The 27,667-nt window shown below is 37.4% G+C and overlaps 2 protein-coding genes across 5 annotated transcripts in view; one reads left to right on the forward strand and one right to left on the reverse strand.

Moving 5' to 3' along the window:
• Positions 1–58: 58 nt before the first annotated feature.
• RPS27A (ribosomal protein S27a) lies at positions 59–2,651 on the reverse strand. The gene is made up of 6 exons (XM_006217720.4): positions 2,596–2,651; positions 2,433–2,497; positions 1,933–1,987; positions 1,441–1,526; positions 791–922; positions 59–243 (listed from the first exon to the last, which is right to left on the reverse strand). Exons 2-6 carry the CDS (start codon positions 2,478–2,480, stop codon positions 94–96), a joined length of 471 nt encoding a protein of 156 aa, XP_006217782.1. The 5' UTR covers positions 2,481–2,497; positions 2,596–2,651; the 3' UTR covers positions 59–93.
• Positions 2,652–2,940: 289 nt separating this feature from the next.
• Positions 2,941–27,667, forward strand: part of CLHC1 (clathrin heavy chain linker domain containing 1) — a 33,655-nt gene continuing 8,928 nt past the window's right edge. For 2 of the 4 annotated variants that reach the window (XM_072937734.1, XM_072937737.1), the window contains exons 1-9: positions 2,941–3,067; positions 8,090–8,349; positions 11,638–11,825; positions 14,230–14,363; positions 16,911–17,112; positions 17,222–17,334; positions 17,840–17,924; positions 19,246–19,352; positions 23,094–23,268. In XM_072937734.1, the coding sequence (XP_072793835.1) occupies positions 8,173–8,349; positions 11,638–11,825; positions 14,230–14,363; positions 16,911–17,112; positions 17,222–17,334; positions 17,840–17,924; positions 19,246–19,352; positions 23,094–23,268 (1,181 nt within the window). In that variant the 5' untranslated portion in view covers positions 2,941–3,067; positions 8,090–8,172. Of the gene's footprint in view, positions 3,068–3,259; positions 3,295–8,089; positions 8,350–11,637; positions 11,826–14,229; positions 14,364–16,910; positions 17,113–17,221; positions 17,335–17,839; positions 17,925–19,245; positions 19,353–23,093; positions 23,269–27,667 lie in introns of those variants that run through there. The other 2 variants (XM_072937736.1, XM_072937735.1) reach the window with 2 other exon arrangements.

Consider the following 27,667-nt stretch of genomic DNA (forward strand, 5'->3'; position numbering starts at 1 on the left):
GATCAATTTGATGCCTAAAATCCATTCTTCAAATCATTAGAATAAAATTCCAGTTAAATGTTAGTTCATGTCTTTTTATTAACTGATAAACAATTACTTGTCTTCTGGTTTGTTGAAACAATAGGTCAGACAACATTTGCCACAATAATGTCTGTCAAAGTGGCTAGCCATAAAAACTCCAGCACCACATTCATCTGAAGGGCACTCCCGACGAAGGCGACTGATTTTGCCATTCTCATCCACCTAAAAAAGCATAAACTTGCTGTGAAGATAATTTTGCAACATATTCCAAAATCTAGTTTAAGTGACTCAAAATATTTAAACTTTTAATCACAGTAGTAGTTTTTAGTACTTATAAATGGAACGAAGCACCCCAAATCCTCACCAGTAGTACAACAAAAAACTTCAGCTTTCGTGCTCTCTCTTGCCTTCTGAGATGGCTGCACCGTCTATGGTGTATCTAATTTTACTTTAAATACCCAAGCTCGAACCTCTTGGCCTTTCTCTTGGCTTTCTGAGACAGCGTGCATTCTGTCTATGGAGTGTCCATCTTTCTAAATAAACATTTTACTCAAAAAATTTGTTTTTTTAAACCAGACTTGTATGCAGTACAGTTAAACCCTGAACCCAGATCTGAATTCAAAATCAGAACCTCAGTTTGGAAAAAAGCAGCTAAAGGTGAATCCCATTATATAACTTTATACACATATATAACTTTTATATTAAGAATGTGAAAACAGATGCAAACAAAATTCATTACCTATAGGTAAAAACTAATAAATTGGCTCACCTTATAGTATTTCAGGACAGCCAGCTTTACCTTCTTTCTCTTATGCTTGTTCTTCTTGGGAGTTGTGTAAGACTTCTTCTTCCTTTTCTTAGCACCACCACGAAGTCGCAACACAAGATGGAGAGTGGACTCCTGTTAATCGAACAGAGGACAAAACAGGATTTAACGCTGGTTACATTAACGCTACTGATGTATTCCATATATGGCTGACAGTTAAATTTAACTCTTCCTTATATAATACCACTGTGCCATAGGTTTGTTTTAATGGTCACACCCATGCAAAATATATGTGTGATGTGTTTTAGTGCTCCACTGAGACTGGACACCCAGCATCATGAATCTTCTAACCAGATGTGATAGAAAGTACACAATACCACAGATGAGGAAGTCATACAGAAAAAAGAGGTATCTGATTTCTATATAAACCATGAGTTTACAGATTAAAGAACACATTAAATTACACCACAGGATGCAATCTGCAAAATCCAGAATGTGAGAAACCTATAGCAACACTCTCAAATGCTGGTGTAGGCATCACCTGCGAACCTATTGCTAATCTAATGCTATTCTCCCTGCTTTTGTGCATTTGTCAAAATTTCCCAGATAAGATTCATTTATACTTAAAGGGCTGCTCTTTCCTCCAAACAGACCTTTTGAATATTGTAATCAGACAAAGTACGTCCATCTTCCAGTTGCTTGCCAGCAAAGATCAGTCTTTGCTGGTCAGGAGGAATTCCTAAGGGAGGAGGGTGAACAAAAAACAAATTAAGTGACATCAGAACAAGTGTATCTGCTCAAGATTTACAATCCTGAGTCAAAGGAATGGTACTAATAGCTATCGATAAGTTCTTACTACAGCCAAGGTATAATTTTAAGTATGTACACATTTTACCGTATTTAACCTTAACTTAATATGTTTATGAGACCGTTTTACAAATGAGGAAACTAGTGTAAATTAAATTGCTCGTCCAAACTCATGTGAACTCCACCTCAGCGTGACTACACGCTGATTAACGTTTATCTGTTGTACTATTTCAAAAGCATTTGACAATCTGACCTCTTTCCACCCCACCACGAGCAGTTATGTCCAGCCCCTGAGCCTCTATAGATGAGTGTTTCTGAATTAGGAAGTATTAACTTGCCTTCCTTATCCTGGATCTTGGCCTTCACATTTTCTATTGTATCCGAGGGTTCAACCTATGAGTTTTAAAATGCAAACATATTGGTAACGTAAAAAACTAGAAAAAAAACCGCTCGGAATTCAACTTGAAGGTTTTCCAGGAACCGAGTCGGTGCGGGCTGAAGCCTGGCGGAAGGGAGCCTTCCGGGGCTGTACCCGGCGCAGGCTTCCTCCCCAGCACCGCCAGCTGCGGCCCGGCCCCACGTGCTCGCGCCCACCTGCCGGGAGCGCCTCCCTCCCAGCGCGCGACCGCCGCATTGGCTACCGGACTAAAATCACTAGAGACGACAGGCTCGGACTTCAGGCATCAAAAACCTGCCCTCAACCCCTGCTCAGTGGGTAAACCTCACTTTAAGGCCAGGTTTCAGAACCCAGGCTCGGAAACGTATTCTAGGGCTCCCGAAATCCGCCTCAGGCCCTTCCTCGTTCAGGCCTTGGCTTCTCCCGCCGCCTAGCCTGTACCTCGAGTGTGATGGTCTTCCCCGTCAGGGTCTTCACGAAAATCTGCATCTTGGCGGCAGTCCCACCTGAAGATGAGGAAAAGGAGGAGACAGGTGAAACCTGGGGACCCAGGACGGGCGCTAGCAGACCACGGGTGGGAGAGCGGCCCAGAACACACACTCACCACAGATGGCGGATCCGAAAGGAAGGACGCCGCGCCGGCCCTCGGGCTTTCCCGGCACTCCCCGGAGGCCCCTCCTCCTAGGCGGCTACACCAAATGCCTGAGCGCTGTCTCAGCGGCTGTCCAGCCACATGCCAGACCAGGTCTGACCTCACTTTTCCTCGCTCTAGCCTGGTCTTAGTTCTCATTTTAACCTTCAGAACGCTCTCGAAATAATAGATTTAAACAACTTAAAAATGTCTTTAAAAGGCTTTTCCCATGCAGTTGACGTGGCTAAGAGGGTCTTTCAAAGGGGGTGGGGTTGAAGGGGCCTCATTGAGGAACCGGGAGGAAACAGAAGTGTCTTCTGGGAACTGTAGTTTTCCGCTGCTTTCTTCTCGCTCGGACTACTTGTCCCAAGATGCAGTTCCACACCCCCGAGCTCCCTAGTTACAGTCGCCTAGCTCTGGAGTCGGGGTTTGGAGAAGGATTAAGGTGAGGAGTGAGCAAGGGTGAAGCGCAGTAATGGTTTCGGGAAGACGGAATCGGGTGGGAAATGAATAGGAAGGAAAGTTAAGAAGCTGGAGAAGGCTGGGGGAACGAAAGTGTCTTTCACCCATGTAGAGGCGTTGAGGCGAGGAGGGTCAGCCATCTACCACCACACGCTCCTTGGGTCTTCAAAAGAAGGGCTTTCCTGTGGCCAGCTCCAGGTCAGCTGAGAAGTAGGTCTTCAGAACCTTCCGTCCATCCTTTTGTCGCTCTGTGGCTCCTCCCCGCCTTCAACCCCCAGGGCTCTCCTAGCCTAAGGAGAGTTCTGTCTGGTGTGTCACTACGTGGTGTGGAACAGTTTAATGTGCTGAAAGTCTCAGTAGTTTTCAAATTGTCGAATGAAGCCGTATGGGAAAGAAACCCGCAGAATGGTTATTTAGTGTAGAATTTCCAAGTTTGGACGTTGGAGTGGTGGTGAAGGTCCTAAGGGGAAGTTTTAGGAGTCTGTGTAGGGCGCTCTCCCGGAAGGCGGGCCAGTCAGCGAGTTGCACCCTTCCCCTGGCCTTTCTCCACTGCTCAAATCCTTATGTGTGCCTTCCTAATATATTTTCTATCTCTCTATGCCCTCCCCTAGGCATCCCCATTCCCAAATTCAGGCCCCCCTTAAATTTCTCTGTCCCCAGTCGTCTTTCCTAACCCACCTCCAAAATATTGTAGAAAATAGAAAAAATTATGTCATTATTCTACTTCACCTTTCAGATAACATCCAGATTGTTTGGTATGATATTCAGCCTCTGCCTCTCTTAACAGCCTAATCTGCTAAACCCGTTACTCTCTTTACACTTTGATAACGTTGAGCTAATTGAAGTTCCTTTCATGTTTTGGCATTTCTTCTCCCTGGAACACTCTTTGTCCCATAGTCTGCTAACTACTCTCCACCTTTACAACAAAACTCCTTGAAAGAGTTGTCTTTTCTCATTGTCTCCATTTGTTATCCTTCCATTGACTTAACCCACTCACATCAAGCTTTTGCCCTCATCATCACAGTGGAACAGCTCTTGCAGTTACTAATCACCTCCATGTAGCTGAGTTCAGTGGTCGTTTAATCTTATTTGATCTGTTAGCAGTTTTTGACACAGGTGATCTTTCCTTGCGTCTTTGAAACTTTCTTCGCTTAAGTTCCATTTCCCTTCTGTCTCCCTAGACATTGTTTTCCAGGCTCTGTTGTTGCTTCCTCCTTATCTACCAGACCCCTAAACTTTGGAATGCCCCCAAGGCCGAGTCCTTGGACCTTTGCTTTATTTACATTTCCTAGGTCATTTTCCATTGTGTGTCATAACTTTTAAATATCATTTATATGCAGATGACTTATGAACTTACCCCTCACTGAGACTACTCACCTGAACTCCAGCTTCACATATCCAGCTGTCTACACAGCATCTCTAGTAGGCAGCCCCAAACTCCTTATCTTATGAAATTGCTCTTCCCATCTCATAAATGGCAATTCTCATCTTTTCACTCGCTGAGGCTAAAAACTTCATGGTCATCCTTGACTGTTCTCTTATACCCACATCTAATTCCTCAGCAAATCTTCTTGGTTTTATTTTCGGCATATATGTAGAACACTTCCCACCATCTCTGCTGTTACCTGTCTGATTCAAGCCACCATTATCCTTGGCCTGGACTATTGTGATAGTTCTTTCAACTTTGACCCTTGTCTGCACAGAACAGCAAGAGCTATTCTTTGAAAATGTAAGTCAGCTGTCATTCTTCTGCCCACCACCCTCCAATGGCTTCTCATCTCACTCAGAGTTAAGCCCAAGTTCCTATAAGCAAGGCCTGTCAGTCCCACACTGGAATGACTGGAAGCCCCATTCCAGCTCCTTGCTTCTCTTGCTCAGTCTGCCTAGAGAAAGAGGTCTTGCTCAGTCTGCCCAGAGAAAGAGGCACCTTTTTCTAAACTGCACCAAGGTGCCCGATGGTTGGTAGTGGTCCTGCCTTCAAGGCACTATATTCTACATGACCTGGCAGCTACTTCTCTGACCTCATCTTTCTTCTCTCCTTTTCTCATTCTGTTCTAGTAACCTTGCTGTTCTCCAGATGTGCCTTCCTGCCTTGAGGCCTTTGGACTTGCAGCTCTGCCTACCTCAACCACTCTTCTCCCAGGGATCTACATTACCTGCGTTTTTCAGATTTCTGAAATGTTGCCTTATCAGTGAGGGCTTTCCTCTTTTCTGACTTAATGCATTATATAAAATGGCACCCTCCCACCTTCCTTACTCTCTATCCCCCTTTCCTTGTTTTATTTTTCTGTGTACAACTTACCCCCATCTGTTATACTATATTTTTATTCGTGTGTCTTCTGTCTCATTACTTGAATGTAACCTCTGGGAGTTAAGGATTTTGTTTTGTTCAGTGCTATATCACTAGTGCCTGGAGTAGTGGCAGACACACAGTAGTTCTCCACCCTCCTCCCCCGAAACATTTATTGAATAAACAAATGCAGCACAACTTAAGCATTGTCCTGGATGTTATTCCATTAGGTATTTTCCTTGATGTTCCCCTGCCCTCTCCTAAAGAATACTGAGAGTCTCCTCTGGGCTTTTGTAGCCCATTGTGCCCACCTGTCACACTGCCTTCTCTGCTCTGTAGCAGTGGTTCATTCAGCTAGACCCAGTACTTGACTGGGAACCCTTGTGACTTGTTTTCTCTGTGTCCCTCAGTGTCTGATATGAATGAGTAAGTGAAAGGTCATATGAGTTGGTTTTGTAACTCAGTGGCATTCTATAGATGCTGAAGAACAATCACTTTAGCTATGTTCTGGTTTGAGGACACAAGTCATGTCTTCGAGCAGACCAAGTTATTGCTCAGAGACCATTGATTATTAAGCTTTTTTTTTTCCGAGTATGTAGTCTGCTAGATACTGTATTATGCACTGGAATGCATATGGGTGGGGAAGGATAACGGGGAATGAGAACAATTTGGTTCTGATCTTATCAAACTTACCACCCTCTGGGAGAGACAAAGTATATAAATAGAATTTTGAGTGATAGTACCATGATAGAGAAGGTGCACAGTGCATGGGAGAACATGGCAGTGGTACTTGATCAAGTTTAAGGGAATCCAGGGCAGCTTTTCCTGGAGCTGATAGGCCGAAATATGAAAAATGAGTAAAAGCCAAGTGAATGAAAGTGGTAGCACCATGTGTATCTTGTGATGGAGGAGAGTGGTGAAGTTGCAGGAAGGGAATGCTGGGATGTGGAGAGAATTATGCAAGACCCTCAGGCAAGAGAGCAAGTTCATGGGAGTGGATGGGGGTTAGGAGGACAGGGTCATGAAAAGACTAGATTTGGTCAGAGAGAATAAGAATCCCTGGTTCCTATAGGGCAACCGTAGACTAAATAAAGGAACTTAGATTTTATCCTAAGGGTAGGAGGAAGACACTGGTGTTCATATGTGACCACTCACTCCCCAGTGATCACATCCATTCCTTCCTCCTTTGATTTTTATCTTTTACTATCTGATATTACAGTATTTATTTATAGTTTGTCTCCCCTACTAGACTGTAAGCTCCAAGGACCCAGGACTTTATCTTATTTATTGCTGAATCTCTAACTATAAAACAATGCCTGGCACTTAGTGGACACTCATTAAATATTGGTTGAATGAATGAATAAAGGAACTGATTTCTTATTTGGGAAAGCTGTTGATCCATCTACGGATTATTACCTGGTTAGAACTACTTTATGTTTATTTGTAAACTGATCTTTCATTACCCAGTTCATCAACATAAAGATAAATTAGGTCTTTTAAACTTTGAAATTATTTTGATGTCTCGCTCCTCCTATATATGGCCTATGGGTAATATTTATAGGTCATATATGTTATTTCAGATAACCAGATATCAATCATATTGCCAAAACATGGTAAAATTGATTTAGACCTTTATTCATCACAGTGTTACTTTTAATAGTGAAAATGTCCAACTTTGGGGAATGGTTAAATTATGGTCTATTATACTATGAAATACTGTGCAATCATTAGAAGTCATGTTTTTTGAAAACTATTTAACAACATGGAAAAGTGCTTTTAATAGTGGGAAAAATTAGGATGCAAAACTGAGTATAGAGTGTGATGCTAATTTTTATAATTATTTTTATAATTTTTATAATTATAAAAATTGGAAGGAAATACACCAAAATATTAAAGTCATTATCTTTGGATGGTAGGATTCTAGATGATCTTTCATTGATTTTCTTTGATTTATATTTTCTAAATTTTATACCATGTGAGGAGAGTGGGGAGAGTTAAAACGTCTCGCCTTACCAGGCATTTTTAAGCAAATCACGGATTCTGTTTGATGCTAATGTGAATAGATCTCAGGATCCGACTTCTGTATCCAACTCTAATTGGACTGTGATTCTTTACTAAAAGAGCAGTGAAAGGTAGCTGTTTGAAAACCACACTCAGAAGGTACTGCTTGTTATCTTTGACATCATCAATGGATAGATTTTAACAGAAGTCCTGACTTCTTACTTTTTTTTTAGTACATTCTTATTAAAGGTAAGAATTATAATAAAGTTTATCATAAAAACAATGAATTATTTATAACTATTGTGTGTTAGATAACTGTGACTGGACCAGGAGGTACATGGGTGGAGAAATATTTGACCTTGTTTATGACATCAGGAGGCTTCCAAAGTAGTTTTCCCACACGAAATATACAAAATGGTAATAAACTTCTGTTAGAAAGTGTTGAAAAGTATAAGAAACCATTAGATCATGTGATACATCTGCTTGTTTCGCAAGAAAAGAACTCTTTATGGACTCGTATTTGGTATTTCTCTCCCAGAGGTATAGCACATTGGCAGTAGAAGAGATCAGACCTTATATTTCGCAGGTTGAAATATTTATCTCAGAGATCCATGAGACACTTTTGTCTTCCTGAAACAAATATACATTTTTATATCAATATTTGACTCAATTTATTTTAAGCTTCAGATTAATTGTGGTCTTTTTTTCTTTTAGGCTTATCAAAATCTTTGGCATTGTTGCAGAAGCAAGTCAAGACCTAACTTTTCTCTGGTGAACAACTGTGCAGATTGTGACATATGTCAGTCCAAGGAATAAATAGACATGCAGTTCTTCCGCCTATCATGAGAAGAAGTGACAAGGATTTTTTGGAAAGGATGCAAAAATACATAATTACTGAAACCGAAAGAGTGGGCTGTAATGAGGAAGGACCTGCTGATGAATATTACATCATATACCGAAACGTTTTTGATAAGGTATCATAATACACTTAAGACAATGGAGTTTTCATATTGTAGAAGTGGTCTGTCTTGATAACTGTGATTCCTGCCTGAGTAACACCACAGCTTGTGTGACTACATTCCATTTGTTAATTTTGAGAAGTTCATCCAGTTTGTTAGACAGTGATGAACGGGGGGAATGCAATGCTGGATTTCTATTACTAGACTGTTAATAAGTGTTTCAGATGTTTTTTAGCTTAAGTGCAGGCTATCAGTTTTTGAGCAACAGCCTCTAACATCATTTTGACATTCCATCTCAAAATATTGTCTGGTTTGTCAGGAATGGGACTGTGAGCAGGAACCTGGTAGCTCCTAGTTATTTTGGAGTTGTTTGTGGTATCATTAATGTCTTGGTTTAGATTTGATCTAGTATACTAAATTGAGAAACAGAATCTTTTCTTCTAAGTAATCTAGAAGATCTATCTTTTCAAACTGGTATGTTGGCAGGTTAGATTCATTTTATAAGTTGTTATGAGTTATGATATGGCTTTGGTCTTTTAGTTATTAAGGAATGTATTACATGAAGGTTTAAAGGCATTGTTTGTAGTGGGTTTTATAAGTATCAAGAATCATGCTGAGACTCTACTTGTGTGAAATCAGCAAAGGAAAGTATTATCACTGTTAACATGTTTATCTTTGCATGCCCAAATGCTGACGCTTGTCAGAAGTTTTCTTACATGAAGAACTATCTGCTTTAAGTCAGTATAGTTAGTGGAAGAGGGTATATAGCTCCAGTGGTAGAGCGCAAGTTTAATATGTGTGAGGTCCTGGGTTCAGTCCTGAGTACCTCCTCTAAGAATAAATAAATAAACCTAATTACCTCCTCCCACACATTATTTATTTAAAGAAATAAATTAACATAGTTATAATGAAGTCATTTTGGAGGAGGTATTGGTAAATTTAATTCTTAGAGAAAAGACATGGGATTAAATACAAGATAATATCTATATCCATAATCCTTTTCTCTCTACCCTGCAAAATTTCCATTTGGACTATTTGTACATTGTACAGTTATAAGTTGTACATTTGTACATTGTAAAGAGTTCTGTTCTTCAGGACTGAGAGGGGATCTGAAATAGAAATCATTTAGTGCTTAGAAAAACTTTTCTTCTAGCTTCTCAGAAGATAATCTGCCTTTCCGTTTTCATGTTATTCCAATACATTTGATTGTTAGCACATTATTAAAGACTGCCTTCTCTAATCTTCCTTCCCCCTTGGAAGGATCTAGTTGGGCAGAAGATGAAAGTATTAACTTGTATCTCTGAGTACTTAGAACCAGAGAACAAATACCAAATTCTGTTTAAAATCAAAGACAGAGGATTTGACCTGGAGAATAATGCCTGAATCAGAGTAAGGAGACCTGAGACTCATATAACAGGAGTTGAGGATTGCAGAGAAAGCAGAGGACTTAGTAAGCACAGAAGACCAAAGCTAGGAAAAATGAGCATCTATAGAAATGAGTGAATTATGGAGGCAGCTGGACTCTGGAATGTGACTGGCCTTTTGTGTTCCTGGCAGTGTGTTGTACAAATAGTGTAGATCCATATATAGGAATGGGGGTATTTAATGGAAGCCTTAATACAAGATTCTGAAACTTGAATGCTGGCAGAAGCCAGGAAGGTCACAGAAAAGAGTTAAGTGGACTGGCTATAAGAGAATAAGGAATCATGGAGACTGTGGTAAAATGAAGAACCAATCCAGTCTACACCTCCAGCTGATTATTGCCATTAAGGAATAGGGGTTTCATGTTGGTGGATTTTTCACAGTCTTCAAGAAAAGCTGAAAATGGAGGTTTGGGGTAAAATTTCCTAAGTTTTAAAATAACTTGTGGGTCAAGCAAAACTATTCTGCCTCTGGCATACCAGTTTGCCTCCTTTACTTTAATGCATTTTCTATGCATTTTTGAAAGTTCCCATGGGTGTCCTTCTGAAATCTATTTCTTCTAGCAAACCCCTATGGGAGCTGATCGTGGTGTCACTAAAAGTCTATTTTCTGTCTATTAACATATCTGGGAGTTGTCTTGGATTGTTGCAGCATTTCATAGAGGCTTGTGGAATGGAGGATGGTTGGGAACAGTGAGGTGTTTAATTTGGAAGACCACAGATTAATAGTCTCTATTTTATTGAGAGTTCTTGGATAGCAGTCCTGATTTGGGTAGATAGGTAGTATGGTCAACAAGACAACCACTATCTCCCGCTCAAGTATCCCCTCCTGGTACTTGCTATTGATCAGTTATCTCACAGCATTTCTTGATACACCGGATGTCCTCTTGGATAACTTTTTTCTAGGTATTGTTTAGCTAACATAAAACCAGTGGGGGATACCAGAGACTGGACGTGTGGCAGGGGTAGAGAGCATAATTGTATCTTTCAGAGAAAGTTGAGGATTGATCATATCTATTCCCTATAAGCATCGATCCCTTCTGAAATTCTCATGAGCAGAATTTGGAAACTATAAATTATTTATGACCTTTTTGTTTTTTAACTTCTTTAAAATATTTCTTAGTTATTATTTTTTTACATGGGTAATGCATATACAAGATTAACAACAACAACAAAAAAGAAACAAAAGAAAGAAAAAAAGGAAAAAAAAAACAATAAAGAAGAGTTTATTGCGGAAAGTTAAATCTTTCTCGTTTTGGATCCTACTTAACCTTTCCTTCTCTGCAGGGTTCTGTTTTCTCCCATTATCCTTCCAGAGTTATTATGTACTTAATTACCATTGTAAACCATGCATGTTTAGTGTGAGAGGTTTTCAACAATTGTACTTGATGTCTTGGGAATGGAGATGCAATTTGGTGTTTGAGAGTATTGATCAGCCAGTAGGAGCAGGTAGATTAGAAAAACAGGGAGGAGGTGAAGAGAGTCCAGGATTTTAAGGTCTGAGTGAAGTCAGAGACTAGTAATTATATTTGATATGTAATTATATTTAAGAGATCAAGAATCGGATAGTTAGACCTGGTATTGGTTTTAGCTGACATCATATATGTGTTCATACTAAGTAGAGCAAAGATGTATTTTTTTCTGTCTCATATATAAGCTCACAGAATTATAATGATTCACAAAGGGCACTTTTTCAGTAATGATTGTCTTTAACATGCAGTCATTTTGCATGTAAGTGCAAGATCAAATTTGTAAAATTTTAGATTTCTAATTGCCTATCATGTTTCATTTAAAAATAATCTATAATGCTACTTGCAAGGCTTTTGATCCATAGTCTTCTAGAAAAAAATTCAGTACCAAAGGCAGCTAAATCATATTTCAGGTAATAGAGTATGTTACTGCATATAAATCCATTCTTACTTCAATCAAAAAAGAATATGATACCTTTATTGAGACAATAAAGAAAGGCCGAAGAGCTGCATTTCATCTTCATGGAAAACTTAAAGCTTTGGCAGGAGAGCCCACAACACTGGTATACTACAGGAAAAGAATAATCCAACTTCAAGCAAAGTAAGTATATTAGTAAGTAGTGCCAAAGACGATGTTGTTGTTTGGTTATATTAACTAGCCATTGTAACTATAACCAGTCGTTCTCAATCTTTCTGAATTTCAGTTTTCTTTTAAAGCCATGTCTTTATGTTACCCTTCCTACCAACTTGAAATTACTATATTTTTTACTTATTAAAAGTAAAAAATATTAATTCTGTTTGAGAATTTTATAATCTCTCAGGATAATTAGAGGCACATTGTGGTATCATAAAATGAGGGGTGCAGATAATTGGTCCAGGTAATTTCTTGTATGGAAGCTTCAATAGTACAATTTCATGATTACTACCTGAATTAGAGCACTTAACCTGGTGATGCACAAAGGTAGGTAACCTACTGGGAGAGGATAAAATCTTCATTCTTGTCAAGTAGTCTCAGATTTTCAGTGTTCCATTTGGGCAATGATGGGTAACTTATTCTTATAAGTCAACTTGGAAAATTATGTGAAGTTTGTCCTCCATTTCTGATAATATGGCTGGCTAGATATTGAGATAGATCTTCGTATTGGGCAAAATGCTGCATAAAGTATTTTTAAACATTTTTTTCCAAAAGCAACACGAAGCTGTCAAGATAGTAAGAGATTATCAGGGCAAAATCATAACAGAAGGCAAAAGGTAAGAGGAGCACTAAGGCTTCTTAGGCCCTGAGAGCATTTATTAATAATGATGACCACAAGCTTTAGTTTTTACTGTGGCACAGGGGAACAAAAGACAGAGCCCAGGGACTGTCTGCCCAAGCGGTACAGTCTACTGGGAAATCCTTCCCGTATAAAGCTGAGATGATAAAGGGCTACATCCTTGAAGAGTGAACCAGCGGTAAACTGCTCCACCTGTGGGAACTGCATAGAATATTGCCATCTGCTCAGCAGACTGCTAACTGATATGGGGCTTACTTTGGGGGTGATGAAATGTTTTGAAACTAGAAATGATAGTGGTGGCACAACTCCTCGAATGCACTAAAATTCACTGAATTACATACTTTACAAGAGTGAACTTTTAAGGCATAAAAAAAGACAGAGGATAGAGTGAGAAGGTTATGTTATGTCCAGTCACAACTCAAAGAGAAGAGAATATGGGACAAAGACAATATTTGAAGAGAAAATGGCTGAGAATTTTCTAGAACTGGTGAATGTTACCAATTCACAGATTCGAGAAGACCAAGACTCCCATTGTAAATAATAAGACATACTCAACTAGATTTATTGCATTGAAATTTCAAAGATAAAAGATCATAAAGGTAGTTATAGAGAAGAGGAACAATTAGATACCTTCTCATTTGTGTTGCAACATGTATTAGAGCTTAATTCCTTTTTATGGCCGAACAATAGTCCATTAATATGCCAAAAGCCCTGTAATATTAATGTATCTAACTCTCCCTGAGCCAACATATTGGTGATAAACTAGGAAGCAAATTTCAAATAATACTTAAAAGAAGTTTATATCTATCTTCTTGACCTTTAAGATCCCCATTTCTGGATGAACTCAGTTTTATCTCAAAGAAGTACTACCATTCCTCTAGCTCTAGGATCAAAATTACTATAGTAGGCTGAATACTATAGTAGGCCACCAAAGATACCAAGTTTTAATCCTGGAAACCTAGAAATGTTACTTTATGTGGAAAAAAATCTTTGCAGATGTGATTTTATTAAGAATCTTGAGTTAGGGAGGTTATCCTAGACTATCCAGGTGGGCCCTAAATACCATCACAAGGTAGAGGGGGCACTGATGCAGGCAAAAAGGATGAAGGCATTGTGATCTCGGAGGCAGAAATTGAAGTGATGCAGCCACAGAAGACCAGCAGCCCCCAGAAGCTGAAAGAGGCAAGGAACAGATTCTCCCCTAGAGCTTCTAGAGGAAGCATGGCCCTGAAAATAACAAATTTTGACCCAGGATACTAATTTTGGGCTTCTCCCCTCCAGAACTGTGAAAGAACAAATTTATTCAAAAATAAAACTTTTTAAGCCACCAAGTTTGTGGTAATTTGTTATTGTAGCCACAGAAAACTAATACAATTACTTACGAAAATAATTTTTAAATTGCAAAGGTGATTTTCAACTAAAGGGAATAGACATTGTACTTCATGGCCAGATTATTATGTTTAGCACTTATAAGTTTCTAATAAGGTTACAAATCATAGCATAAGTTTTTTTTTTTTTTTTTTTTGATGCTTTGAAGGAAAATTGTTCCTCACTTGTGAAGTTTGTTAACTTTTTCTGGGCATTGTTTTGTAAATTTCCACCTAAGTCCATAATCGTACAAATGATAATTAGCCAAAATAAAGAGATAATTTATCCTATTTTATGTTAAATCATTTGATTAAATAATCAAATTAGTTGAAAGAAACATTAAAAAGCCTTTCTGTTTTTCAGGCTGAAGCTTATTGAAAATAATTCCTCAAAGATTCAATTGCAAATAGACAAAATGAAACAACATAGGGTGGAGTATGACATGAAAGAAGTACAATATTGTACTTTCTCAAAAAATCCTTCACAACCTATTCCAGGTACAGTATTTTGTTTAAAATATTTGAGAGAAATTCCAACTGCTTCCAGTTATTACCTATTACACAAATTAGTATATACATGCTACCATGTTTATATCTTACAAATGTACCAGGACTTTAGCCAGACTTTACAAACAATGTTAGCACGGTCTCTTAGATACATACAAGGGAATGAGAAAACTTAAACAACCCTAAAAGATTAAAAGAGTTTTAGTCTGGCTGGATTGTATAAAGTATAATACATAGCTTTTAAAGTATATGGTTCCTACATTCAACCTCAGCATTACTTGAGAACCTGTTAAAAATGCAAATTTTTTGGTCCCACTGCAAATTTACAATATCAAACTCCATGGATGGGAGTTGGGGTTGGGTGGTGTGGAGCCCAACAGTCAGTGTTTTAACAGGTTCTCCAGGTTATTCTGATGTACTTTAAAGTTTGAGAACCCATAGCATTATATATGAAAAAATTGTGGTATATTAAGTTGTAGTGAATATTGTTGGTTCACATTGATGTCAGCGTTCACTGGTTCCTCATCTTCAGCTAAGCCATATGTTAAGAAATTGGGATATGTCCTGGAATTCATCCAGGATATTGCATAATTTGTATGATGAACGGATGGAGGAGTTTCATATATGCATCCTGGAGAAAAGAAAGATTTTGACAATAGATAACTGCACTTGGAACTTTTAAGGATTCCAACTAGTATTTATCCAAATGCAGAAACAATAGGTGGAAATTTTAGGAAGTCAGATTTTATTTCAATGGAAGAAACTATGTCTTGAGATAATGAGCTACTCCTTACTAGAGGATTTTAACAGAGGTTAGATGATCATCCTTTGTTTGATGGAAGCAGGGACTTGATTCACTTCAAATACAAAATTATGACTAGCAAACTACAAATAAGATACATATGAGTAAGTACAGAATAACTGACAAATTGATTACATGCTAAGAGGATTCAGGGAAAGGGAATGATTAAAACTGAGTAGGATTAATCCTGGGGGTTTCTGGGAGAGAATTTTGAGGTATGCCTTTAAAGGCAACAACTAGCCTGAGTGAGAAGAGAAGTAATTTGAAGTGTGTGTGGATGTGTGTGTGGATGTGTGTGTGTGTGTGTGTGTGTTGTTATGAATAAAGAATAGGAGAGAGGACTGAAGATTTGGCAGGCATTTATAAACTTTGCATAGGAGAGAATAAACAGATTACCCTGGGGTTAGCTGAAGTAGATTTGTGAAAGACTGGATTAGTGAAGAATCATTGGACAGAAATCTTGAATTGTCAGGCAGAAGTTCTTGATGTTATTGAGAAACAGCAATATTTAGAGGTTTGCAAGGTGAGGTGATTAGGTCATTAAATTTTTTTTTCTTAAGATTCTAAGTTTTAGACAATCAGTCTTCATGAAGTTTTCATTGATGATTTGTTTGAAACTACCAGCCATTTAGAAATGTATGCTATACGACTTAACAACAAAAAAACAAACAACCCAATCAAAAAATGAGCAGAGGACCTAAACAAGCAATTCTCCAATGAAGACATACAAATAGCCAATAGCACATGAAAAAATGCTCAATATCACTATCAGAGAAATGCAAATCAAAACCTCACACCAGTCAGAATGGCCATCATTCAAATGATAAATGCTGGAGAGGCTGTGGAGAAAAGGGAACCCTCTTACATTGTAGTTTGGTGTGGCCATTATGGAAAAACAGTATGGAAATTCCTCAAAAAACTGAAAATAGACTTGCTATATGATCCAGCAATCCCACTTCTGAGTATATATCCGGATGGAACTCTAATTCAAAAAGATACATGCACTCCACTGTTCATAGCAGCACTATATACAATAACCAAGACATGGAAGCAACCTAAATGTCCATTGACATGACTGGATAAAGAAGTTGTGGTATATTTCTACAGCCATAAAAAGAATAAAATAATGCCATTTGCAGCAATGTGGATGGACCTGGAGATCGTCATTCTAAGTGAACTAAGCCAGAAAGTGAAAGAAAAAATTACCGTATGATATCACTCATATACGGAATCTAAGGAAAGAAAGGACACTATGAACTCATCTACAAAACAAACAGACTCGCAAACAGTAAACAATCTTATGGTTACCGGGGAAAAGAGTTGGGAAGGGATAAATTTGAGAGTTTGGGATTTACAAATGTTATCTACTATATATTAAAAAAAGATTTAAAAAACAAATTTATTCTGTATAGCACAGGGAACTATATTTAGTATCTTGTAATAACCTTCAATGAAAATGAATATGAAAATGAATATATGTATGTAGATGCATGACTGGGACATTGTGCTGTACACCAGAAATTGATGTATTGTAATTGACTGTACATCAATTTAAATAATTAAAAAAGGAAAAAAAGAAATGTATGCTAATTCTGTTTATGTTCTATAATCTACAAGTTCATGCTTCTATTTCTTAACATGGTGAACCATGTGACCTATTTGGCTAAGACTTACTGTTTGAGCGCAAGACACCCATACGTGGCTTGTCTTGTTTAATTTACTCTCTTTTCCCATAGGCATGACTCTCGAAGAATCTGTCAGTTTAGCTGCTCTCACTAAACACTTGAAACTTCTGGAAGACAAATATGCAGAAATTAAACACATTATGTCAGAAAAATATGTACCAGCTCAAAGGAAGGCAGATTTAGATGAGGAAATGATTGCAGTATTAAAACGGCGAGATCTAGCAGAAAATCTGAACAAAGAATTACAGTTTTGGTATGAAAGTTGAATATATATTTTTAAAGTTTGAAGCTTTTATTTGTTTATTCAGATAGTCCACTATTTGATCTTAGGTTCAGTATATTAATTTTTTTTATCTTTATAGTCATCACAAACTGCAGATTATTTCACATGCACTTACTTCATGGTTAAAATCTGATATGAGCAGATCATTTCAAGACTTCGTGGAGGAATTTCAGAAAACTAAAGTTTTACATGGTAATTGATCTCTATTTTTTTTAGTTTATTTTTTGTTGTTTGTTTTGGGGGGTGGTAATTAGGTTTGTTTATTTTTTTATTGGAGGTACTAAGGCTTGAAACTGGACCTCTCGCATACTAGGCATGCACTCTACCACTGAGCTGTATTTTTTAATTAATACAGATAATGGAAAACTTTTTTTTTTCCCCAGAAAGCTAAAAAGTGGGGACTTTTCCTAGGCTGAGTTTAAATAAAGGAAAAATGTATTTACTTCTGTTAGGTCTCTATTACCCTATGGGCTTCTTCCCTCAACAGCTGACAAACAATTGGTAAAGAGTAGACTTGCTGAACCAAAGAGAGAATAAGGAAGAAAGGGACAGGGAGGCCACTCAGGCCACTTAAGAAGAAGTTGGTGTTGTTAGAAACCGTAGCATTTAGTTGTTGGTATTAAATATTTATATGTTTATTATTTTCTATTGATTGATAACCTTAAATATCATCTGGTGGTACTTTCAATATTTACAGGTGACCACGGCATTGTTGAGGAACTACTTGAGATTGACCCGGGCAAGGCCAAAGAAACTGAAATTTTGCTTTCCTGCACTGAAAGGTGAATATTTAATTTTCCTTGTTAAGATGTTATAGATTTATTTAATATTTATTTAAATACTTATTAAGTGGTTAGCATTTATTTAGCATCTTTTTGAGCTGTAGTCTCTAGCTTTTTATCTTTAAAATTCTACTTTAGTAGACCAATTAGAAAATAAAATAAAAATAAAAAAAATAGATCTTTGTTAAAAAAATCAGACTGGTAGTCTAGGAGATTTTTCGTCGGATATACGTAGATTGTAACATTTATTTAAGTTTTATTTATATTTTCCTTGTATTCTCTAACCATCAACCTGATGTTATAAAATGTTTTTGAGAATGTCTTCTTGAGTCAGATTATTCTAGCCAACTTAGTCCTTTTTTCCCCTCATTATTTCCATCCTGTGACATATTAAGAAGGCATACTTCTCCCTGAAACTTATTAAGTTATGTCTAGTGTATAGTAGAGGCTTAAAGAGATCTAAGATGCTCTTCTTTAAGAGGTTAATTCTCATAGGCTGTGAGCCAATATGTGATGAACATATGTAGTATGTTTGGGGGGCACTCTAAAGCCTGTTATTTCCTTACGCTGTTTGCTTCTCTAAGTGCTAGCTTTAGACATGAGAGAAAAACCCTGGCTGAGGTTAAAAGTTTTATGTATTTTGCTTAATATTACTTAGGTATTTTTCTCCTCTGGGGTTCTATACTTATTTGCAACATTTTATAAATCCTGTTTGCTATAGTTTTATTAATTTTGAGATAAGGGCTGATTTGAAGACGTTTTACCCTGAGAAGAGAAGTCAAGGCTTAAGTTAAATATCATCTTTTCTTCTTGAGTTAGTCTCACAATCAGTTGGGAGTCTGATGCCTGGCAGAGCAACATAGGCTTCTGAGTACCGGGGACACCTCTTGGTCTCCAACTTGGCAGCCTTTGTGTTTAGTTAATATTTCCTCTAGGCTGAGCCTCTATGCTCTTCTTTCCCGTGATGCCCCTTTCCTTCTGGAGACCGTGTAAGAGGGAAAAATCTGAGCTCGTTATACATTCACTTGAAGTTGTTTCTTCCATTTTCTATGGTTTGCTCTAAGTACTGTAGGAATAAAGTGCAGGATCAGGTTCAAAGTCATTGCAGGCCAAAGTTTCATTCTGAGGCTACAAAAACAACAATATTAGGGAAGGAAGTGAAAGAATATCATACAGAGTGAATGAATCTAGTTACAGTTTATTAGAATTACTTTTCTGTATTACAATGCTACTATGTTTAATCTGTATTAGACATTTCTAATCAATTTTCTTTCCTTTTTTGTGTACTGTTACAATGTGTAATGAAATACAATGGCTGTAGGTTCGATGAATTAATCTCACTTGGTGAATATGAAAAGGCAGTTTATTTTGCAGCAAACAGCCCTAAAGGAATTCTTCAAAACACTGGGACAATGAATAAGCTTAAGGGTAAGCATTTCTCTCTTAACCTTATATATGTTTGCTAATTAAACTTTTTTTCCCTGATAGAATGGAACTAGGTCCCAGCCTTATCTCTACCATTTACAGTTTCTTCACCTGTGACATTAAGGGGTTTGATTAGGTTTTCTAAATTAAAATTATGAAATATTTCAAGTATACGGGAAGGTATGGAGAAACATATATACATGCATAAATAACAGCATGTGCTCACTATCAAGATTTAATAAATATTAATATTTTGTCACATTTGCTCCATTTCATTTCAAAAACTGTTTTGTTGTGGTTACATTGACATACCTATAACAAATTGTACATATTTAAAGTACACAGTTTGTTAAATTTTGACACATACATCCTCCAGAAATTCCCTTATTCTCCTCAGTGATCCCGCTCTCCCACGCCTCTCCACCCCTCCCACCTGTCTCCCTCCCATAGCTTCCCTCCAGTCCCCAGGCAACCACTAATCTGCTTTGTCACCATAGATTAGTCTGCATTTTCTAGAATTTTATATGAATGGATTCATGTAGTAGGTATTCTTTTTTGAATGACTTCTTGCACTTAGCATAATTATTTTTAAATTCATCCATGTTATTGCATCAATAGTACATTCTTTTTTATTGCTGAGTAGTATCCTGTTCTATGAATACAGATCCTTTATCAGATACAGGATTTACAAATACTTTCTCCTACTTTGTGGCTTATCTTTTTCATTCTCTTAACAGTATCTTTCCAAGAGTAGAAGTCTTTAATTTTGCTGAAATCTAATTTATGAATTCTTTTTCTTTTTTGGATTGAGATTTTAGTGTCATACCTAAGAAATCTGTGCCTAATCTGCAGAAATTTTTTTCTCCTTTTTTTCCCCTAAGAATATTATAGTTTTAGTTAACATTTAAATCTATGACCCAGTTTGAGTTAATTTTTATATATGGTACAAGGTATGGGTCAAAGTTTATTTTTTTGCCTGTAGCTACCCAGTTGTTCTAAGATTTTTTTTTTAACTTTTTTTTATTGAGTTATAGTCATTTTACAATGTTGTGTCAAATTCCAGTGTAGAGCACAATTTTTTAGTTAATACGTGAGCATACATATATTCATTGTCACATTTTTTTTCACTGTGAGCTACCACAAGATCTTGTGTATATTTCCCTGTGCTATACAATATAATCTTGTTTATCTATTCTGTGTATGCTTGTCAGTATCTACAAATTTTGAAATCCCAGTCTGTCTAAATAATTTATTTAAAAAGACTTTCTCCACTGAATTGCCTTTGTACCTTTGTTGAAAATAAACAGTTGTTCATATATTGTAGGTCTACTCTGTTTTGATCTGTAATATTCCATCATATTATACTGTATTTTGTTTATCTACTCATCAGTTGATGATCATTTGGGTTGTTTCCACTTTTTGGCTATTACGGCATTTTCCATGACTCTTATTTTTTGAGGCTATCTTTAGCACAAGCCATGCTTTTAGCCATGAGCACTTGTGTACAAGTTTTTGTGTGGACATGTTTTTATTTCCCCTAGTAGATACCTGGGAGTAGAATTTTTGGGTTAAATAGTAACTCACGGTTAATACTTTGAGGAACTGCTAAACTGTTTGCACCATTTTCCATTTCTACCACCAGTGTATAGGGTTCCAGTTTCTCCACATCCTTACCAACACTTGTTAATGTCTATCTTTTTGAAAGTAGCTATTCTAATCTGTGTGAAGTGGTGTCTCATGGTTTTCATTTATGTGTCTCTAATGACTAACAATGTTGAGCATCTTTTCATGTGCCTATTGGTCATTTGTATATCTTTTTTGGAGAAATGTCTATTCTTTGCCCATTTGATAATTATATTATTTGTGTTTAAATTAGTGAGTTGCAAGTGTTTTTTTTTTATTATTATTCCAGACAAAATCAGGTAGATGATGTGTAAATATTTTCTTCCAGTCTGTGGTTTGTCTTTTCATTTTCGTGTTGGTGTTTTTTGAGACACAGAAGTTTTTAATTTTGATGGAGTCCCATTTACAAATCTTTTCTTTTATGGTAGTGCTTTTGGTATTGTATCTAAGAAGTCTTTGTCTAATTTAAGATCCTATGTTTTCTTCTAGGAGTTTTATACATTTAGGTTTATGATCTACTTTGAGTTAATTTTTGTGTATGGTGTGAGGTAGGGGTCCAAATTCATTCTTTTGCATATGGATATCCAGTTTTCCCAGCACCATTTGTTGAAAAGACTTTTCTTTACCCATTAAATTGTTTTGGTCCCTTTTTAAGAAATCAGTTGACTGTAACTGTTTGAGGTTTATTTCTAAACTTTTAATTCTGTTATTTTACTCTAGATGTCCGTTCTGTGCCATAATACTATCTTGATTACCATATCTTTGTAGTAAGTTTTTAAATTGGAAGTGTGATTCCATCTTTCTTTTGGTTAGTATTAGCGTGCTATGTCTTTTTCTGTACTTTTATTCTAATCTATTTAATTTGTGTTTTTGTATGTAAAGTCAATGTCTGCTAGGCAACATATACTTGGATCTTACTGTTCTATACAGTTTGACAATCTTTGCCTTTACCTGGAGTACTTAGATCACTTACACTTAATGTGATTGTTGACTTTTATTTGTTTTCTATTTTTCTTTTCTCTTCTTTGTTACTTTTTTTCTCTTTTTCTGCCTTCTTTTGGATTAGTTGAATTCTTTTTTTGAAAAAACTATATAATATATTTGAATGTTTGCCCAGAAAGCACTTGAACTATAAATAACTACATAAATGTCATAATTACACTGCTCAATACTTAAAGGATTCATGAAAAAAATATCAGTTCATAGCACATGGCACCCTGAACCATGAGAGGCAAGTTGAAGGATGTGTGATGAAAGACTTCATAGTTGAGTTTTTTTATTATTCCATTTTTCTCTTTTGTTGATTTATGAGCTATAATTCTTTGTTGTCTTATTTTGGTTGTTGCTTTAGGGTTTGTAGGTTATATCTTCAACTTATCACATTCTACCCTCAGGTGATATTATACTACTTAATGCATTGTATAAAAACAATATACAATTTAAACCTTTAACAACGTGGATTTGAAGTGTATGAAATATTTTTCAATAAATACATAGTGTAGTACTACATGATTCATGGTTGGTTGAATCCACAGATGTGGAGCTGTGGATATGGAGGGCCAACATGGATACATGTATATATGTATTTTTGACTGTGTTGGGGTCAGTACCCTCAACCCCTGCATTGTTCAGGGATCAACTGTACTTCTAAATGCTTATATTCATAGCATTTACCATTTCTGATCTTCATTCCTTTGTGTAGATTGTATTTCTATCTAGTGTCATTTTTCTTCTGTTTGAGGGGCTACCTTTAACCTTTCTTATAGTGCAAGTCTTCTGGTAGCATTTTCTTTGAGTTTTTTTAAGTTCCTTCTGGAGGCACTGATGGAGATTCCATTCCATGCTTCTCCTAGCCTCTAGGTGACTATCAGCAGTCTTTGGCCTTCCTTGACGTTTAGACCCATCACCCCAATCTCTGCCTTGGTTTTCACATAGCGTATGATACTTAGTCATTATCCAAAATACAGTTTAAGCCATAAGCATTAGTTAAAAGTTATAAATGTGTAATTTTAGATTAAATTTTTTAGAAAATGCAACAAGATGAAAATAATAATGTGAAGTAAGAAAAAGCAAACTAGTACTTGACAGTATTTGACTCAAAAACTTTTCTTCCCTTTGTAGCTGTTGGAAAAACTAAAGGAAAGCCTTTTCCATTACTCTTATTTTTTGAGACTATCTTTAGCACAAGCCAGGCTTTTAGACATCCTATAGATGCAGAACTAACTCTGGAAGGAATCAAATGTGGACTATCTGAAAAACGTTTAGATTTAGTTGTCAATTGGGTCACCCAGGAAAGGTAAGCAAAGTTAAGCTTTTAACTTAATTTTGAAATTTAGTTAATAAGGTTGTTTGTTCTTCTCAAAATTGTAATAGTTTTCATATCAATATGTTATTTGAGCATTTATTTCACGTCTTTATTGCAATTAATTGGTCAGAAAGTATTTACTAAGCATTCAAGGATGGAGTAATGGGACCTAGTCACAATGAACCCAGAACAGAAGTTGACTTACATGAGATGATTCATGACCACTTAATGGTGGATGGAAGTTGATCACTAAGGATAGAAAAGGAATTTTCAGTATCATTCTGCTCAGAGGGGTAAAGCAGGAACCTGGTTTTGGACAGGCTGTGAATACATGTAAAGAATAAACCTAGGAGGAAATTTATAAGCAGGAGGGACATGGACCAATGTAGCATTTAGAAAAACATACAAACAGGCAGGAGGTGACTTCTTGGAGTTGAGTCTCAGTACAAATTGGTAGATTTGTACCAGGGTTCCCTTAGGTTGGGTTCCCTGGAACCAAAACCGGAGACAGTAATTTGAGTGCACATGATTAATAGAAGGACAGCTTTTCAAGAAGCACCTGTAACGGAGTGAGTGAAGCAGGAAGGGGAAAGAGCCAACCAAGGTTGTGACCTCAGACAAGTTCTAATGTTGGCATTATTTAGGCTTTGAAGCATAAAACACACCACAGAGCTGTTCCTGCTTGAGGCAAGGGGACTGCCTTCTGTGCTTCTCTAACAGTCAGTCAAGGGTTTTACGCTACCTGAATGGAGTGGGAGTCCATATCTTCCTGGGCATGGTGGCTCCTCCTAGCCCAGGGCAATTCCCTGTGGAAGGGAAGGATCTGTGAGCCACTGGCATCCAACACCTGGAGCAGCTGGGGAAGAGTGTGCTGGCCCAGGAAGGAAGATTTGGGCAGGACAGCAAACAGCATCTACCTTAGTCAGCCATGTGCACAACACAGATCTGTTTGCTTCTCACGTTTAAGTTCACTGCGTGCAGGCACAGCTTCTTCAGGATGCTGTGGTCCTAATTCTGGGGGAATCTTATAAGAAGAGGGTTAGTGGAATGAACTATAGCCCTTGATGTTAGGTTCTAGGGCTGTAATTAGGGTTTTTACAACTTTATTGAGATACAATTTATATACAATAACCTATACATATTAGATGTATACAATTTGATGAATCTTTAAAAAATATCATTATGCCACACAACAAACAAACGAAACAAAAATTCTGCAGCAACATGGATGGACCTGGAGATCATTATTCTAAGTGAAGTAAGCCAGAAAGAAAGAAAAATACCATATGATATCATTCATATGTGGAATCTAAAAAAAAAAAAAAAAGAAAAAAAGAGGATACTAATGAACTCATCTACAAAAGAAACAGACTCTCAGACATAGTAAACAATCATGGTTACCAGGGCCAAGGGGGCAGGAAGGGATAAGTTTCGGCATTTGAGATTTACAAGTGTTAATCACTATATATAAAAATTGATAAAAAACAAATTTCTTCTGTCTAGCACAGGGAACTATATTCAATAACTTGTAATAACCTTTAATGAAAAAGAATATGAAAACAAATACATGTATATGTATGCATGACTGGGACATTATGCTGTACACCAGAAATTGACACACTGTAACTGAATATACTTCAATAAAAAAAAAAAAGCTCCTCAAAAAAAAAAATATCATTATGGAGATATAATTGATACTCAGTAAACTGCACGTATTTAAGGTGTGCAATTTGACAAGTTTTGACATATGTATACACATATGAAATTACCACCAGCAAGAGAGTAAACATATCCATGACCTTCTAATGTTTCCTTATGTCCCTTTATAGGGCCTCCTCCTTCCTTCTACCACCTCATTCTACCTACCTCCCCATCTCTAGATAACCACTAGTCTACTTTCTGTTACTCTACATTAGTTTTCATTTTCTAGAATTTTATTTATATGGAATCATACATTTGTGTATTCTTTTTCTTTTTGGTCTGGCTTCTTTCACTTATAATTATTTTGAGATTCATCCATATCAATTAGTACCTCATTATCTTTCTCCTCTGTTGCCCATTTTACATTCTTATACTTCTTTTGGTCTCAATGGCTTGTCTGGTAGGATGACGGTGGTTATCATGCCTTTATCAAACCATGGTTATTGATTTACCCACTAACAATTTTCAGTTAGCATGGGGCTACCCAGAGATATCCCAGTAGATCATCTACCACCCGTAACAGACAACTGTATACCATTTGAAAAACAACTGTTGGGTCCTGCAGAAGTTGCAGTGTTTATCTATGGAACATCAATGACTGTGCAACTAGAAATACTTATCATTCAACTGTATTCTGACAGACTCACCAAGTCATAAGGTCAGGTGAATCATAAGAGTCCATCCAAAATCAGATATAACTAAGATCATGCTCAAGCAGGTCCGGAGCATGCAAGTAAGCTTCATAAACAGGTGGCCCAGACCCCATGTCGACTACCACTGCCTGATGAATACTGCTTCCATGGCTCACACCTATGGGCTTATGCAAGGGTGTGGTTACCTAGGACCAGCAGGCAGAGGAAGAAAAGAACCCAAACTTGGTTCATGGAAATTTCAGGTGGTATCCAGGTGATGCCAGCTTGTCACTCCATCTTTTGAAGATGTAGTAACATCCTTCAGGATGAAGTGTACTCCTTAAACAATGATAATTATATGGTACTGTATCCCCAGCAGGTAGAATACTTGGATCTAGGAAATAAAGAGTGGCCCTGCTCAACTGTCACTCCCAAGAGTCTGCTTAGAGAGTGTATTAGTCAGGGTTCTGTAGAGAAACAAAAAATATATATAAAATAAGAAATTGGCTCATATGATTATGGAGGCTGAGAAGTCCCAAGATCTGCAATCAACAAGACCCAAGAGAACCAATGGTGTAAATTCCAATCTGAAAGCCAGCAGCCTCGAGACCCAAAGGCAGGAAAAGACTGAGGTCTTAGCTAAGTATTTAGGCAGGAGGAATTCTTCTTTTCACTCAGCCTGCCAATTAAAATTTTACTGTCTTCAAATACATTCTCCAACACCCCCAAAATAATATTTAACCAAATATCTGGGCCCAGTCAGTTGACAATAAAATTAACCATCACAGGGAGTTTGTGTTTCCCATGCCTGCAACTTAGGCTGTGTGAATGTGGAAGTCCCGATTGACTTTATCATAATAATGTAGTACTGTTACTAGGCGGCAGGGCAGAGGGAAATGTTTGGCACTCAGGTTCCCTATTCCCTTGAAGAGAACATGATACTTGCATTTGGGTGCATGTCATTTACTACTCCTTGGGAAATTTTGTAAGGAAGGAGTGAGATAGGAAAGGGAAGGGGAAAGAGCCAAGCAAGGATGTGAATTCGGGTAAAGTCTAGTATTAGGCAGTATTACAGGGAGAGAGCTATAAAAGATAAACCAGAGTTGTTTCCCCTTGATAATGTGACTGGCTTTTTGTATCCCTTACTTGTCAGTCATCAGCTCTAGACTACTGAGGGGTTGAAAGATAGGCATAATTTTCTGGGGGAGGTGGCTCTAGTCAACTGAGGACAGTTATTTGGAGAAGTGGGCAGCTGTGAGCTGTCAGTAGTCAGCTGGAGAAGGGGCACTGGTCCAGTAAAGGGGACCTGGGTGAGGTGCCAAAACAGTGCCTACCAGCTTATGAAGATCAATCTGAGGATAAATACCAGCTGCTTTTGCTGGGTCTGTGTGGACATGGGTTGAGCTGTGAGAACTGGAAGGCTGAATGAGGAAAGGCCTCCCTGTCATCTCTAGTAGTCATAGCCTGCTTGCTTTGCAGCCTAAGGGCTGTGTTTACTTGGCTTTAAATGCTTAGGGACGTAGACTACATATTAGAGAGTAGTTACCATTTTCAACTTTAAGAAGTGTATCGTAAGGGAGATAGATGGACAAATGTAAACATTCCCTAAATAACAAATCTATGACTTAGAAATGCCCCAAACATAAAAATGGCAAGTTTGCATACTGTTGCCTATTGCCACCCACCCCAAATTCACCATTTCCCTGAACAGCTCTGGGTAGTCATAAGCTGTCCTGGATTGATGGCACTAGGGCTTACCAGTGCAAAGGATCTTTCTCTCGCTCCCTCTTGTTATGCCTTCATTTACTGTTCACATAATAGTTAATTCTTTTTTAGGAAACTTCTTCATACGTGCACCCTTCTTTTCAGTCTTTGCCTCCTTCTTTCTTCCTCTGCTTGGTCACACTTCTACAATCCACATACAAGTACTTGTCAGGGAGCACTAGAAATGGTTCGGACGTGAGGACATCGTCAGAAAGTTCATGTTCATCACTAACACTTGCTGTCTTGTGCAAAGACACGTGAAGCAAGATTAATTTCCTTATTTATACCGATGG

This window comes from Vicugna pacos, chromosome 15 (assembly GCF_048564905.1).
Source record: "Vicugna pacos chromosome 15, VicPac4, whole genome shotgun sequence".
NCBI lineage: Eukaryota > Metazoa > Chordata > Mammalia > Artiodactyla > Camelidae > Vicugna > Vicugna pacos.

Bases quoted from the DNA above. Each gene is read 5' to 3' on its own strand.
- RPS27A (XM_006217720.4), bottom strand. From the start codon at position 2,480: ATGCAGATTTTCGTGAAGACCCTGACGGGGAAGACCATCACACTCGAG. The intron at 1,988-2,432 runs GTACAGGCTAGG...TAAAACTCATAG, and splicing joins GGAAGACCATCACACTCGAG to GTTGAACCCTCGGATACAAT. The intron at 244-790 runs GTGAGCCAATTT...ATGCTTTTTTAG, and splicing joins CTGTCCTGAAATACTATAAG to GTGGATGAGAATGGCAAAAT.